Source organism: Anomalospiza imberbis, chromosome 4 (genome assembly GCF_031753505.1).
Source record: "Anomalospiza imberbis isolate Cuckoo-Finch-1a 21T00152 chromosome 4, ASM3175350v1, whole genome shotgun sequence".
Lineage (NCBI taxonomy): Eukaryota > Metazoa > Chordata > Aves > Passeriformes > Viduidae > Anomalospiza > Anomalospiza imberbis.
The window spans coordinates 31,638,941-31,656,165 of record NC_089684.1 but is presented as its reverse complement, the minus strand read 5'-3'; the positions used below and the strand labels follow the sequence as shown (position 1 = coordinate 31,656,165).

At 41.9% G+C, this 17,225-nt stretch overlaps 1 protein-coding gene across 1 annotated transcript in view; it reads right to left on the bottom strand.

Moving 5' to 3' along the window:
- The window catches only part of ARHGAP10 (Rho GTPase activating protein 10), a 137,692-nt gene extending 121,310 nt beyond the window's left edge, over window positions 1-16,382 (bottom strand). Inside the window, exon 1 of the mRNA XM_068187809.1 lies at window positions 16,112-16,382. Within this exon, the coding sequence (XP_068043910.1) occupies window positions 16,112-16,265 (154 nt within the window). The 5' untranslated portion in view covers window positions 16,266-16,382. The remainder of the gene's footprint in view (window positions 1-16,111) is intronic.
- Window positions 16,383-17,225: the final 843 nt, after the last annotated feature.

The following is a 17,225-nucleotide window of genomic DNA, read 5'->3' as shown; positions in this document are numbered from 1 at the left end:
CTCCCTATTTCTACACTGCAGCAACTTACACCAAAACAAAGCAAAACATACCAAAGACCAGTGTAGGATTCCCAGACAAAGGTAGTAAAGTAAGTTTTGAACAGTGCTCACAGTTGCACAGATTATACAGAACCGAGGGCAGAAAATGGATGGTGATTTCCTAATTACAGCCCTGTAAATGAAGAGATTTTTCCCCACAAAAGGAGGAGGGGAATCTTCCCCTGATATGTCTCAATCCCAAAGCAGGCATCTGCAAATGGGAACCTCTGCATAAACAGTCTTCTTGTATTCTTGGTCTGATGTCAACTGAAAGCACAACCATCTTCTTGTCCTTATTAGTAACAGAGATTAAAAAATACTTTATAAGGCAAGTAAAATTACCAATATAAAAATAGCTTAAACATTGAAAACTTTGTGACTATTGGCAACTTACAATTAAGCTGGCTTGCTGTTGCCCATTAAAAACCCCAGCCTTTCCTGATTCTCAATTTGTTATCTTCTTTCCCATTGGTGGAAATAAAAGGCAGACTGGCTTTACATACATTCTATAATCTTCACTCCTGGTTTCCAGAGATTCACACTACTCTAAGACATTTATCCATACGTAATCAATATAAAACAATGGAACCAAATAAGATTTAGTTCATGCCTCATTTAGCACTTCAGTGGGAGCCACCTGCTTTGTGTTAGGGCAAGACTTGAGCTAGGATTCACTTGCAAGGCTTTCAGATTTTTTGTTTGTTATTAGTTACCACTGTCAACAGACAGTTAATAGAAGGATCAAAAAATTCAGTCAATTACTTTTAGGGCTGGGGAGCAGCCAGCAGGAATACTCATTGCTGGGTTCAGCAGAGGTTTGCCAGATGATGAGAGATGTTAGAATCAGCAGGGAAAATTTCCTTTCTTGGCTTGTATCTGCTAAAGGCTACAATCACCAAATTAGGACTGGATTTAAGAAAAAATTTAGGGCTAAATTTAGGACTGGTGTCAGTAGTAACCATCTGTAAGGGCAGAGACTAAGTTGGGTAGGGTCACTGATAGGAAAAGGAGAAAACGGAGTCAAAACTGGCAGTGAGCTTCAAAGGCTCTGGCTCCATGTGAAGCGGACTGAAGCAAGGAGCAGCAGAGAGGCAGCAATGAGCCAAGGGACACAGCATGGGCACAGGGTGGCACAGCCAGCTGCACCTTCAGCCTGAGTGAGCTGCTGGGCACAAGGTGAGGTTAGGACAAGCCAAAGCCACTGTACTGTGACTAGTGCAGTGTGTGCAGATTGTTGCCTGACTGGATGTAGTTCTGGAACCAATTGCTGGAGTTGGGGTACATTTCCAACCAGCACAAGCCAAAACTTTCAAAATTCTCTCAGAGCACCAAGGTAAGAACAGTCCTATGTCCTTCATATTCCAGAAAGTTCAAAGAATCAAACAGATGGGTTCACCACCTCGCTGGAACATTTAACATGACTGCACGATAAAACTGAGCATTTAAAATCCTACACACTCCCTTCAAATCTGCAAGAACCTACACCAAAACAGTTCTGATCACTGGTTAGGGAATTCAATGGGCAGTCTGAAACTCTCAAAATTTACAGCACAATCCCAATGTCTCCAAGCTGTCTTACAAAACAAAATATGCCAATGCATGGGTAAAAAGGTTAAATGTCAGGGCCTCTTAATAACTAACTCCATCTCCAGTGAAGGCTTGATGTGCAATCCTATCTAATCACTTGGCCTCTCATTTCAGCCATGTGTAAACAGAGCCACAGCCCAACCCAGTACACAGGATGTTGAAAGGTTCCCATCTAAAATGCTTTACGCACTTAGGATTTTTAAGTGCTATAAAGGTTAAGAGCTTTGTTTGTTTTTAAGAATAATCTCATATTAATGTGCTGTAACATGCACATATTTCACCTGACAAAAACCCACAGTGCTACAAATAGAACACAGGAAATTATTAGCAAGACTTTAAAATGGGTTGTGACTTGGCTGATCATAAATAAATAAACTCACCTTTAATTCTTCTGATGACATTTTCTGCATATAAATCCTTCCACTGGGTTTCTCTAGTGGCAACCCTAAATAAGGAGCTTCATGCTATCAAGAATCCCAATCACACCAAGCTGTTCATTGTAGGAGTATAGGGCAAAGCAAGGAATTTCCCTCTGACTTGAATTCCTAAGTATCTGGTATCACTAAGAGTACGCAGAAGAATTATTCACTGCCAGACAGACGTGCTTCATTTTGCTGGGACACAAAACAACAACTCTCAATTCCCTCTATTCACATTCATTACCCACTTACAGCTGTAACTATGTATCTTCTTGAAATAAAAACAAACATTAAACCAGCTCACAGACAAACATCATTATAACTTAAAAAAACAAACATTAATGGAACTGTTTACGACACCAAGCTCCCTATACTGCACATACCACTAAAACATTCCCATGGGCTTTGATCCAAAAACCACAAGAAGTCCATGAAGTATCAAAAGGCAACTTGAGAAAAGTAACTGCCAGCAGTCAAATTCAACAGGTTTAAGCAAACAAAAAACACAAGGGAAAATGAAAACAAATTAACAAATTCACTCAATAATGCTCAATTAATGAATGCCACCATTCAATATTATTAAATATTTTAATGTTATACAAAACAATAAGGTTTTTTTCTTTTTCCCTCTGGAAAAGGTTAGAGAATCCATCATCTGAAAAGGCTGAGGCAAACTGCACTAGAGAGCAGTATAATGGGTCCGTCTCTGGAAGCAAAGCAACTGGGAATAAGCAGGTGTCTTAAAGAAAGCAAGAAGAAATCCCACCACACACCCTTCCTCAGAAAACTGACGTGCTCCCTTCCTCTCACATTACTGAATACTGACATCAATTTTTACAGAGCCACAAAATACATGCCTTTCCCCCTTCTAATTGTTCTGCTGTGACTAAACACTCAACTAACATTGGCAACACTGGTCTGAGCATACCTTTTCCAAAGCCTAGCAAGGAATCAGAGGTACATGCTTTGAAGAGGACTTGATTCAGCTGTTGTTCTGTCCTACAGCTCTATCCCAAAACCTCTTAGAAACCATGAGCATGTCGCCATGGTAGCATGTGCTAAAAGCCATGCCTACTAGGGATGCTGGTCATCCCTAATACTCAAACTTGAACATTCACCTGAGTTTGCTCTATAAATGTTCACCAGAAAGGCAGCTAAAGACATCAAATGAGGTGAAGAAGGCAGCAATTTCTGCTGACTATGGCAGGAATCATCTGAAATGTTAAACTACACTACTCAGACCTCTCAGAGAGAAGACAGAGAAAGAAGAGACAGAGTCACCAACCACTGAGTTCATGTCAACTATTTTCCAATCAAAATTCCTTCCTGGCATCCCCTAGTGCCTCTGTTTGTCACTGGGAATGCCTCCCCAACACACCCATCCAGGCACTCAGAACAAAACTCAGCAGCTGCTCCTATCCCTCTCAGCTACTACACTAATAATAGGGTCTAGGAAGCAATGTTCCAATAAGGCTATTCAATAATGTCCTCATGATACGTGAAATCACCTCCAGACCACTATTAAATATGGAAATATTATATAGTTAAAATAGAAACTGAAAGAAAGAATTTTCTTTTCCTGAAACCCTATGAAAAACAGCACCCTTATTCAAAAGTTAACACTCTTTAAAGATAAACTCTCTTAACAAGGCTTTGCTATCAAACCTGACACATCAAAAGCATACAGTCCCTTTCATCTGCTCACAAGTCTTCAAGATCCTAAAAGCAAGCAAACCATAGCTATCGCTAGAGGAACGGAAACCACATACAAAAACTTTACTTATAAAAGGACTGAAATTGAAATAAACGTTGATAGAATTATTTGGGAGTTATTTGACATTTTTGTGGTATCAGAAGCTTTTGTTTCAGGAGGGGCTTTGATTACTTGTTTCGGTTACATGTTGCTTACAAACACAGTTAAGTTCCACTGAAAGAAACCTTTCTCTGTACCAGAGAGAAGTGGTGGAGGAAGCACTATCAGATTAATTGCCCTTGTGGCCCAGTTGCTTCCCCCATCCAAAAAAAATTGCTGCTTTTCCTGCCTGACATCTTAGTGCCTAAACCCATTTTTAAATGCATTGATGGTAATTATGCCAAGCTAATTTCCAAGAAGGCATTAAAGCTAGCTTCCTGCTAAACACATTCATCTCAAGAACAAAAAAAAAAAAAAAAAAAAAAAAAAAAAAAAAAAAAAAAAAAACATACAAGAGGAAAAAAAAACCCTCCTCAATGAAGCAAGCCTTGCAATAACTTTACTGACCTGAATTGGACTTCAGTACATCCATGAAGTATGATAGCAAGGTTGGCATACCTGTTTTTCTTTCTATCTGCATGTTTTCTATAAAAAAAAGTGAATGATGAAATGCTATAAACCTTAAGCCAAACTGCTGACTAAAATTTCCACTGGAATAGTCTGCATGGCAAAGGCAGAACAGCTGCTTTCTGAGCTCATACTGCCATGCTGTCTGTACTGAAATGTCCACATGACAGCAGGAGAATATGGAACATCCTCCTCTCAGATTCTATATTAAGCTAATTTACTTGAAGTTTACATATAAAGTTATATAAACTTTATAAAGTTTATATATAAGATTCTATATTTAAGCTAATTTACTTGAACAGTTTGTAACTACTGCTCAATTCAAATAATGACCGCAGAAAAAGAGCAGTGGGTGCAGCCTCTCCTAATGCAGAAAGAACTCAAACACAATGCTTCTTTGACATTTCAAAATTCATGAAATGCTTAACATATAACCCTAAATTTGAAGCAACAGATTAAATATTGATGGGAAAAAAGATACAAACTAGTGAAGGGTTTGCCCAAAGTTGCTCACAAAGTCAATTCTCTAGACACAGCTTGGTCTTTCATTTATAACATAAAATTATTCATGTATATGGAAAGACAACTAACTTTGCAGACATGAACCATGACCACTATAGAAAGACCCTCAAGACTGGCAGCAACCTATTTGCAGCAACTAAAAAAAAAAAGCACCCTATATACAAATTATGTTGCACCAAAATATAAGGTATTTTTGTAAATTAATAAAGACGAATTCATACCTAAGACACATTCTAATTACAGATATATTACAGTGGGTAATAGAGGCAGGAAGGGAAGAAGGGAAATGGAATTTCCAGGTAAGTGAAGACAAAGAATCATTTCTCTTGAGTCTCAAAGCTACATTTTCCAAATAAAATTTGCATCTGGGATATCACATACTACATATACAGTGTAATATTTGTATACACACAGTAAAATTTTCTGTTATGTTGTGTGTGACTGACCTTTCTCACAGATCTTCAGTCTGCTTGTTTTCAGGTCTTAGCCCTCTCCAAGGTCATTTCTAGCCATCAATACTCTCAGAGCTGGTTGCACTACTTGGCTCACTAGGTTCCAATCTCTTTCAGTTTTGCTATAGGTCCCCAGTAAAGTTCATCTAAACAGAGTGCCAAGTTCTAGACATGACATTCAAGGATGCAACACAAACATTTCCTTAGTTCATTACACTAACTACTCAAAAACTTGAGCTGCATGTCTGGAGTTTTGAACTATTCCTTCACAAAACATTGCAAAAAACAGCAGTGAGAAGAGAAACACAGTTGGCAAAAATAAATTTCCATGCTTTACTAGCTAATTCCTTACCCCTCAGGATGGCAGCCTTCCCCCTCAGGTACAACCCTACAGAACCTCGTGGGACAAGCAATAATGGTGTTGGAAGACACATAAATGTGTTTTGTGACACAAAACAAAAATAGCCATGGGAGAGAGGAGCAACATAAGATTCTTCTACTTCTTTTGTTGGTTTTGGCTGGGATGGAGTAAATTTTCTTCATAGTGGCTGGTATGGGGCTGAGTTTTGGATTTGTGTTGAACACAGTGACAATAATAGGGATGTTTTTGTTATTGCTGAGCAGGGCTTACACAGAGCCAAAGCCTTTTCTAGTTTTTTCATAGCTATGCTGGTGAGGAGACTGGGGGAGCATGAGAGGTTAGGACGAGACCCAGCTGGGAGAAGTGACTCCAAGTGACTGAAGGGATAATACACAGAATATGCTGAGTTGGAATGGACCCACAAAGATCACTGAGTCAACTCCTGGCCATGCACAGCACCATCCCCAAGAGTCACACTATGTGCCCAAGAGTATTGTCCACATGCTTCTTGAGCTCTGTCAGAGTTGGTGCTGTGACCACTTTCCTGGGGAGCCCATTCCAGTGCCCAACCATCCTCTGGGGAACAAATTTTTTCCTGATATCCAAGCTAAGCCTCCCCTGACACAATTTCAGGCCACTCCTTCACATCCTGTCACTCAGCACCACACAGAAGAGCTCAGTGTCTGCCCCTCCTCTTCCCCTCACGAGGAAGTCGTAACTGCAGTGAGGTCTCTCCTCAGTCTCCTCCAGGCTGAACAAACCAAGTGACTTCAGCCACTTCTCATCGGGCTTCCCCTCAAGACCCTTCACCACCTTTACTGCCCTCCTTTGGATGCTCTCTAATAGTTTAATATCTTGGTTATACTGTGGCACCCCAAACTGTCCCCAGCACTGGAGGTGAGGCCGCCCCAGAGCAGAGCAAAGCAGGACAATCCCCTCCCTTGCCCAGCTGGCCATGCTGTGCCTGATGCCCCCCAGGACACAGCTGCCCTCCTGGCTGCCAGGGAACTCCTGACTCACATTCAACTTTCCATCGACCCCCAGGCCCCTTTGCCTCTCATTCCCCAGTCTGTATGTACACCCAGGGTTGCCTCATCCCAGGTACAGAATCTGACACTTGCCCTGGCTGGTGATTGCCCAGCCCTCTATTTTGCCAAAGTCTCTCTGAAGGGTCTACCTGCCTTCAGGGAGTCAACAGCTCCTCCCAATTTTGTGTGATCTGCAAACTTGTTGAGTATCCCTTCCAGTCCTGCATCCAGGTTAGTAATGAAGGTGTTCAAAAGCACAGACTTAAGATGGAGCCCTACAGAACACCACTAGTGACAGGTCTCCAGTCCACCCCCTTCACTACAGCCCTTTTTGCCTGACCCATGAGCCAGCTGCTCACCCACTGCAGGGTCTGTTTGTACAGCCTGTGCAGAAGGACCCTGTGAGAGACAGTATCCAAGCTCTGCTGAAATCCAAAACATTTACATCAGCTGGCTTCCCTTGATCAACTAGGTGCATTATCTTGTCATAAAAGGAAGTTAGGTTTGATAAGCAGGAATTTCTCTACCTATGGAGTCATATTCCATATAAAAGAGGGGAGAAGAAGGAGGAAGTGGGGGAATGTTTGGAGTAACAGCATTTGTCATTCCAAGTAACCCTTACATATGATTGGGCCCTGCTCTCCTGGAAATGACTGAATACTTGCCTGCCTATGGGAAGTGAATAATTCCTTGTTTTGCTTTATTGATATTCATGTTTTTTGCTTTCCCTGTTGAACTGTCTTGATCTCAACCCAGGAGTTTTCTAGCTTTTACCCTTCTATTTTTCTCCCCAATCCCACTAGCTGGGAGAATGAGCAAGTGGCTGTGTGATTCTCAGTTGTTAGATGGGATTAAGCCGTGACACTTCTAATAATCAAAAAAAATAAAATAAAGGCAATAATTCTAGGTAGTTTGATTTCTTTTAGCAAAGATGCCGAATCCCCTGAAACAAGGGAACAGCTACAAGAGGCACAAAAGAAATTTGAAACTGTGCATTTAGAAATTACTGAAAGCATAACATGAAGCACAATTAAAAAACAGTAATATTACCACAGAGCCAGTGTTTGAGAGCAGATTGGACAAAGTCAGCTTTGTTCCTGAAAAGCTTGCAGGCTGACAAGTTGAACAGGCAAAAGCTTTGGAGAAACAGTCTTTTGGCTCGTGACTGAGTTTGTCAGTCAGTCCAGGCCTCTCCAGCAGAGAGCTTACAACCTGGGATTTTAAGAGGAAAGAGGTATGGACAAGTTACACTGCTTTGCTCTCAGAGCACTGATGTGTTCCAAAGGCTGACACTATGCAGCAGTCACAGTCTGTTAATCCACATAAGCTGCAAGCTCATCCCCACAACAGATTTCTAAGAACAGGGATCCACTGTCAAAATGATATTTTGACAAGTTTGTGACCTGGCAGCATGCACCCTCCACCTGTTTGCAAGACAGCAGGATTTCTTTTGAAGAAGCACATTCTAAGCAATTACACTTTTATGTAAAACTGCTACAAGTTTTCATATACTTTTTTTTGTTCCAACACACATGCATTCAAATATTAGCAATATTTTTCAAAGCAAGCAACTCTAATGACTGACAAAATCACAGATTAAACCAACCAAACAAAAATACAATGCTCTCTGTCTGTTTGGGAAAACATCCTAATTTTTGAGATTTGATACAATACAATCTGATTTTTCTTAAGGCTTAAACACTTAATGTATGACAAACTTCATACTCCTCAACATTAATTAATTCATTATTTCTAAGCCCCTATGCACTAGCCTAATGGAGGAAATAGACACGTTCAAAGCTAAAAACCATTCACCAGCAACAAATTGGCTGAGAACCTATTCCTGGACACCACACACACTACAATGTCCTTCAAGGCCCAGCTCTGGTACAAAGCCCTGCTCCATTTCATCCTGGATACTCAATTTTCCCAGCCAAATTAAACAAAGAATTGTTTTTCCTCTTCAAGGACATGCAGTCCCAACCAGCCAGGTGCATATACAAAAGCTGACAAGGACCCAGGGAAGCTGTAACAACCAGACCTACTGAGAGACAAAGTCCCTCTCTGACCTACCTATTGAGCCAATAACCTTCACCTGCCCAGTCCTCTCATTTAAAGAGGCAACAACAGGCGGTTTACTCAAAGGTCTGGGCTGTAGTAAAACCACAATCTACTTAATAACACTGTGATTTTCCATCCCTGTAGATTATTTTTCCCGTCACGCTGCTCCTTTCCCACAAAGGACAAGCCTAGCATGAATGATTTACAGGAACTTCTGATTTGGCCTTGGCCTGTGATGGCCACATAGCTTCTGAGGGCCTGGATGTTTTCTCTCTATTTTTATCCTGAAAGATGAGCAAACACACAGGATGGAAAAGAACAACAAAGGGAGGATACAAAAACAGAGCAGAAGGAGTAAAAGACAAAGAACATGGTATCTGCAAGAAGCTCCAGCCATAGTTACAATCAGGTATGGAAAAACAACATGACATTGAGGTTGTCTGTCAAAATTTGCCAAAATTATCTGTTTAGGAAAAGATTTGGAGGATAGTGTAAACCAGGCCACACACTTCCCTCTCCAGTATCTTATTTCCCACTGAGATACCAAGACACGTGTTTTGGACAGAAGGCACACATTTATCCTAGCTGTATATTATGGGGCTTCATAAATTACTGCCCTCTCTCCATCAGAGTCACACCCAGAGGAAAACAAACTCCACTGGAGCTGCTGGGATGGAGTACAAGTACCTGCTTCAACTTATTGCAAAACTGATGGCTGAGTTTAAATTTGGCAAGGAAGATGGGTTTGACTTAGCAACGAGGCAGATTTTGGGTGCTGATTAAGATTGACAACTACAGTGGGTGGCAGCAACCACCAGCAGAGAAATGTTACATTCCCTGAACAGTAGTTTCTTATATTATTCTGCCAATATGTGCCCAAGTTTATCTGATCATATATCTTACACTCATTAGATACTCCAGAAAGCATTCAATTGCTCCAAATGTCTTAATTAGCCAACTCAGAAACTTGAAGACTTTTTAAAGAGAACCAAAACACTGAGCATATTGTAATATCTAAAGGACAACTGTCATACAACAGTAAATATGGTACTGAAACTCAGAAAAGTGGCATTAGACACAAAAGGAAGCCCCATCAGACATGAGCAAATCATAAAAATTATCTCAAGAAGCTACAACCCACACTATCAAAACATTAAGCATATTGCCAAGATTCACATGCTGTGAACTCTATCTCTAAAACAGCCAATCCCGTGGTTTTTAGGTTAATATGCTAAGTGTTGCAGAAGTGACTGAGGTAGGCATTGTAATACGAAAGCACTACAGTCAATGTAAACCTTACACATTCATTACATAATGTTACAAAACAGCTGGGAAGGAGGAGACAAGTACTGGGATGCAGCTCTTCAGTGCCAGTACAAACATGTTTCCACGTGCTCCCTGTCTAAAGCACCGGCAGAGCAACCAGCCTGTTTGGTACTTCCCAAAAAAAAAAAAAAAAAAAAAATCACCATAGCACTTTCCTGCCCCCTTGGAAAAACATCTGGGCCAGGCAGAAAGAGATGTTCTGCCGCAATAAAACTTCTCAAGGAATTTTAGACTGACCTTGAGAAGTGTTATCAGTGTCAAAAGGTCAGCTTGCTAAAATTTGCAACATTTTTGCAATACCCTGCTGGAAGGCACAGGATAATTTTAGGAAGAGCATACACCTACAGCCTTAGCAGCAGGCCTTGGCACTTTACAGACTGTAGGGCAAATCCACTCTTTTTTACAACTCCTTAAGATAGACTGAGATTCCATAGAATTCCAAATTTACCTTTCTAAAAGTCTTGTCATTTAAAAAGAAACATCAAGGAAAAAAAACCTCGACATGATCTACCAGACAACTTCTCTAAAAATTACAAACTTATTTCTGTTTGTTTTGTCCTAAGACTGACAATTACACCTATCAGTGATGCTCTCTTTAATGACCACTCACACATTTTATCTAAAGCTGAAAAATGATACCTTTTCCCCAAATGATTAAAAGACAAAATCACTTCATTTAATGACAGTTATTCTCATCTCTCAGAACTAAGGAAATCCATATAAATTCATGAATTTTCATATGTTCTGATATCACAAATGCTCAGTAGCCCAACACTCTGCTTTCAATACAGAAAAAAAAAAAAAAAAAGAACAGTGGAACATCTACAGGACAAAGACAGTCATGGAGCTAGTTAGTAATTCAAGCTGAAGAGATGAGATTCAAGCTGACAAACTGGCATCCTCCACAGAATGAGCCTGACACTTTTTATAGCTACTGACACAGTAACGAATGCTCTACTTGGGGTGGAGCTAAACAAAATGTTCTTTGGAGTACTTTCTTAAATTTAAGCATTTACCTTGTCCTTGTACAGAAACAACTTTACCTACAAGAAGAAAAGAAAAAAAAAATGAAGTGCAGTCAGAGTTAATTAGGCCTGAGCTGTGGCAATTATCTTGAAGGGAAGGGAAAAGCAACATTTTATTACGTTGTTATCAGCAGCTCTTTCTTAAGGGAAATCTCTATTAGATGGGCCCCAAGGTACCTGTTTGCCTTAGTTTTCTAATGAGCTCAATAATGGAAACACTTCCAATAGAAACTTGGAGGTTTTTAAAGGTACATACAGCTCAGTAGCCTTTGCAATATCTGCCCTTGAAGTAATTTTTACCTAATATGGCCCTAGCAGAGTATATTTCAAATTTAAATCTCAGAGCATTCACATACAACATTGATTTCCTTATGGTTATCACACCTAAAGCATGCCTTACAATAGAAATAAAGCTTGGGTATAGGTTACTAATTGAAAAATAAAATAGCTTTCTAAAATGCTGAATGCAAAGATTTATTAATTCAGAGGTCTCACTGAATTCAAGGCAAAATAATCAAATAGAGAGCCCTAACTAACCTCAGTTGACTTAGGAAACTTTGCACACAAGTTCTATATTCCCCCCTTCCCCATTAAGTAAGAAAGGCATTAAGTTTTTACTCAACCTTTGGATTCTACCTAAATCTTTAGTGAATGCCCATTTCCTGTCTAGAAGGTATTATTAAACCCTATATTAGTGTTTTTATCTTACTTCTTTGACATATACTGGAATGTCAGTAGAACATAGTTGTTGCCAAAAAAAAATCCCTAAGACTTTGAAAGCTGGCACACATTACACATGGTTTCATAACTGCAGACTATATTAAGGAAAGCTTTAAGAAATAGACAATTAGTGCTTAAGAAAAAAATGCACCACAGCTCAAGTGATCTGAGAGGTTTTTATGCGGTGTTATTATGTGGATTACCACAGCTTTCATATTTGCATAATAATATATACACCAAGTCAGGCCAAAATCTAACTAGACCAGTGTCTGGAAGGTCAACCACCACCACACACGAAGGAAACTGGCCAAGAAAAAGCATATGGGTTTGGACAACTCAGATACCAAACTGGGGCTTGGGACTGGATTAGGTTCTTCAGTCATCTGTCTTAAAACAAATACTCATCAGTAACTCTGTATATTCTGACTAAATCTTTCTACACATATAATAAATTTGGTTGCCATTTTGTATGCTGTCTCGAAGAGCGCAAGAAATTACTCTCCCATGAAAAACACAAAATGAAAATAGCAATAAGAAACAGTCACTGAGTATACTGGGCTGCACTGGATAGCCAGGATGCCCACTGCACCAAATACATCCACCTTTTGTCTTCACCAGCCCATCAGAAAGTCACTGCAGTTGACTCAAACAGAATTCTGCTCCGATTTGAGGCTAAATCCAACAATGGGGAGGCTCTGCTTTCAGGCACATGGAACAGCTGTGAGCATGCACTCACAAGTAACCTTTGCAAAGGCCCTGTGAGAGGGCCAAAACCTATACCCATCCTGACCCTTCCTATTCCTCTTGGCATCTCATTAGCAGTGGCAGCTCCTGCTGCAGGTACACACACAAAAAAAAAAACCTTCAAAAATATCTTCAAAAGCCCCCCAAAATTCTCACACTCATGTGAAGAGACCTAGAGTTGGACCAACATAGGGAGAAGAATTCAGACTAAATATATAGTATTTATCCACTGTATTCTTTAGCTGCCCACAAATTGCACTGCAGATTTTTAAGAGTTCAGAACTAAACCTCTTACATTCCTTTCATGATTCAGAGTAATGATTCTCTTATCAGGCACCTTTAAATTCACTTTCACTGAAGCACAACTACCACCATCCAGAAGTTATTTATAAACTCTATTGATCCTAACTTGTTTAACTGAACTGGAATTCCCTAAGAAATATCACATTTTTAATTTTACAAGCTTATGTGTATGCCACTTGTATTTACTGATTAGTAACAGTAGGGAAAAATGGGTTTGTACGCCTTTTCAACACATTTAACTGTCACACAAAAAAGGGAGAACCATCTATTGTTTATTCATCCTTCCAATATTTAGCTTGAACTAGACAACTTGGTGATTCAAAATCTTACACAGGAAACAGACAGTTTTGAGTAACTCTTGTTTATCTTTCTATCACATTCTTGAAACTACTGAAACTTTAAAATGTAAATATACACTTGAAGTATGCTTTACTCTGGAAATTTAACAATTTTAATATAAATTCTTTCTTTTTGTTCTCTTTTTTAAACAGTATAGTCCTGTACTAGCAAAAACCAATTCTTCTGAGTTTTAGGTGAAAAATACAATCTCATACAACTGAGGAGACAAATGGAAAGGAGCCAATGAGAGGATCCACATCATGTTACTGTTGTGCCCTGCAAGACACTGATAGTTCCTATGAGTTAGAGGGAGTGGTAGCAGTATCTGCTATCACCTGTCAAGATGTAACCCAGTGCAGGCAGCATCAAAGTCACTTACCAGGCTGTCTGTCAGGCAGGAAGAGGGATCTATTCAATTGCATCAGTTATTCACACCTTAAGAATCCCCATAACGTTTGCTGCCAGCTTTACAAGTGAAATGAGGAAATTGCTAAGGGAGGGAAATGCTGCAATGCTGACAGAGTCTATTGCAGTCCCACAAATCACACATCTCCCACAAATTCAAGAACAATAGTGCACCTACTATGTTTTATACTTTACACACCACTCAGAGGAGCTTACCACACTCAAATATCAATTACACCAGGTGCAAATCTCATATTTTACCTGGTTCTAAAATAGGGAAATATTTTAGCTATTATCAAGATGACATTTTTTGTTCAAAAGACTAAAACAATTTTCTAAAAATTATCAGCAACTGTTGTTTAAGAGGCAGTCATCTGAGCTCACTATACCCTGCTTTATTACCACATTCTCAAAATTGCAGTGAGACTCTCTTTGTGCAGAAAATGCAGTTTGGACACAAATGAATAGACCATTGTGTCTAGACCACTTCTCAAGCTGGGTTTTTGGAACAAATTCTAATCCCATTTGGTTTCCTGACATCAAGCAAATCAGGTTCCTCAAACAATTTAGATGATAACGTTTTCTTCTGAAAACACAAGGAGGGCCAATACCCTAACCATTGGGGTTTTAGTGGGTTTTAACCACTGGGCTTCTCGTGCTTCTTCAATTTGTCTTTAAATGTCTGTTGAATAGTGGCACTTCTTCACAGCACCAGCGGAAGGCAACTTAGCTTCAAACCTGTCACTCAGGGCACTCTAAAGAGGAAAGACAACTTCAGAAACCTGAAATGTGGGAAGAAGGGTCTAACCTGTTTGTACTTTTCAAACAAGTAAGCTGAAGATGTTTGTTAGAATAAGATACAGCAACTAAACTCAAGAATAAACCTTCTGACTGTCATCTCGGAAAGGAAGGCAGTGCTTAGACTTGAACAGGCAGGATCTCAGGTAGCGTCTCTAAATATTCCTCATGGGCTAGCCCGAAGTATTTCATGGAGCCCTCTCAGACCAGGTGGCTCTGGCCAGCACACTTGGCTTCCACCACACACAGGAAAGCACCCTGAGCACTGCACACAAAGCCAATTTACCAGCACAGGATTCTGGTATGCTGTGGACAGGATGCTCATATGAGTTAGGGCTTTCCTCACCACAGCCAGCTCCACGCTTTCAAATTAAGCTGTATATACATTGCCATACATGAGCAACTGAGAGCTTGGGGCAGTTGCCAAAATACTGTCTAGATGCTTGAGGAAGAGAAATGGAATGATTTCCCTTTACTGTTCTTATCCAATTTTGGGGACACTTTTTTATTTTACACTCCAAGTTAAAATGATTTATACTGACACTTCAAGTGACAGATTTTGAATAATCCTCTAAGATCACAATTTGCAGTAACTGAATGTTAACTGGCCAAAGAATAACAGTTTCAGACAAGTGCAATTTCATATGGCATTTTCTATCAGAGACAAAACCAGAAAACAGTGTTTTTTATTTACAGAAATTAGTTAATTCTGGTTTTAAAAACTTCACCATATCCAGGCAGCTACATTGATCAAACCACCAACCAAAACCCTATCAGTTTAATGGAAACATCCTGACAGCATGGTTTCCTGGCTTCAGAAGTTTACCATACCATACGTGCTGTACACTTCCGAGAACAGTGCCAGAGCACTGTATTAGTGGTTTATTTGAAAAATTGGTATAGCAAATCATCCTACTAAATATTTAGGCGACTACAAAACTGTGTCTTATGTTAAATGGAAAAAATACATTAGCACAATAAAATAACAACAAAAAATACTAAGAACGTGCATAAATATGGTTATTCAAGGCAAAAAACATGATCCCCACATAAAACACATTATAGCTACCTATTTATATACACTAGAAAGGAATACAACAATTAAACGCAAAATTAACAAAACACAATCACATTTCAAGAGGCCAAAGGCATAGAACTGGTAACCAGCGCTGTCAGCACAAAACTAAGTCTGATAATTCCTGAACACACTTCTTTTGACAGAGGTATTTTCCAGCAGCCTCTCCACAGGCTGCAATGCACAGGCACGACATGGTTATGGTCAGGTACGCGATCCACAGCCGCTCAGCTTGCAGCGCGCCAGCAACACCTGGGACCGAGTCCTCCCGGCGGATTTCACAGGGAGCCGGGGCTGCTCCGGGCTCGGCACCGCCGAACACAGAAGCCAGGCCCGGCCCAGGAACCGGGCAGATGCAACAGGAGTCACCCGGCGCTGCCACCGCCTCTATCCCTTTTTCCCCTCCGCGGAGAAGAGCTGCAGAGGACCTGCCTCTCCAAGCGGCTGATGGGGAACCCAAGGGAGAGGCTGGAGAACGCCAGTGCAAAGCTCTATGTGCCACAAAGGCGAGCGCCGCCGGCTCAAAGGCGAAAGCTCCCGGCGCCGGGCAGCCGTCCCCGCAGCTCCCCCCGCTCCCCGCCACTCACTCTTGGTCGCGGCGATCAGGTTCTTCCCATCCTTCAGCAACTCCTTGATAAACTTATTGGTCTTCTCCAGCTCGGCCTCGTGGGCTCTCACCCGCTCCCTGAACCAGGGGCTGTCCAGGTAGCAGTCGCTGAACTCCAGAGGCTGCAGCCCCATGGCTGCCGTCGCCGCTGCGCCGGGGCTGGGCTCCCCACGAACCGCAGCACCGCCGCCCTCCGCAGCCGCGGCCACAAAGACGGAGCAGCAGCTCCCCCCGCGCAGGGCTGGGTGCGGACAGAGACAGCCGAGCTCAGCAGAGCCGCCCTCCCGGCAGCCCCGCCGGGACACGCCCGAACGGGGCGGGCAGAGCCCGCGGCCCGCCCCTTCCGAGCTCCCCGCGGTGGTGCTGGCAGCGGCACCGGGCGGGGCGCTGGGGCCGCGCCGGTGCGCCTGGTCCCCTGGCAAGGCGGCTCAGCTGAGGCGCTGCGGGCGTCCCCGAGCGGAGAACATGGGCAGGCCCCGCTACCAGAGAGAGCCCTCTGCTCCGCAGCGACACCTCGGCAAGTTAGAGATGGACAATCACCAACCGCGCGAGGGTCAAGTGCAGGAGTGCGCACCTGGGACGGGGCAACCCTGGCTCTGTGTGTAGCCCGGGGAACGGGAGAGCAGCGCTGTGCAAAGGGCCCTGGGGGTCCTGGTCGATGGAAAGTTGAATGTGAGTCAGTGCCCTGGCAGCCAGGAGGGCCAGTCCTGTCCTTGGGGGACATCAGACTCAGCATCGTCAGCCGAGCAAGGGAGGGAATTGTTCCGCTCTGCTCTGCACTGGGACGGCCTCACCTCGAGTGCTGGGGGCAGTTTGGAGTACCACAGTATAAAAATGACATTAAGCTATTAGAGAACATCCAGAGAAGGGTTACGAGGATGGTGAAGGGCCTTAAGAGGAAGCCGTATGAGGAGTGGCTGAAGTCACTTGGTTTCTTCAGCCTGGAGGAGACTGATGAGAGACCTCATTGCGGTCTTCAACTTGTTCGTGAGGGGAAGAGGAGGGGCAGGCACTCATCTCTGTGGTACCCAGTGACAGGACTTAAGAAAACAGCATGAAGCTGAGTCGTAGGTGGTTTGCGTTGTGTATCAGGA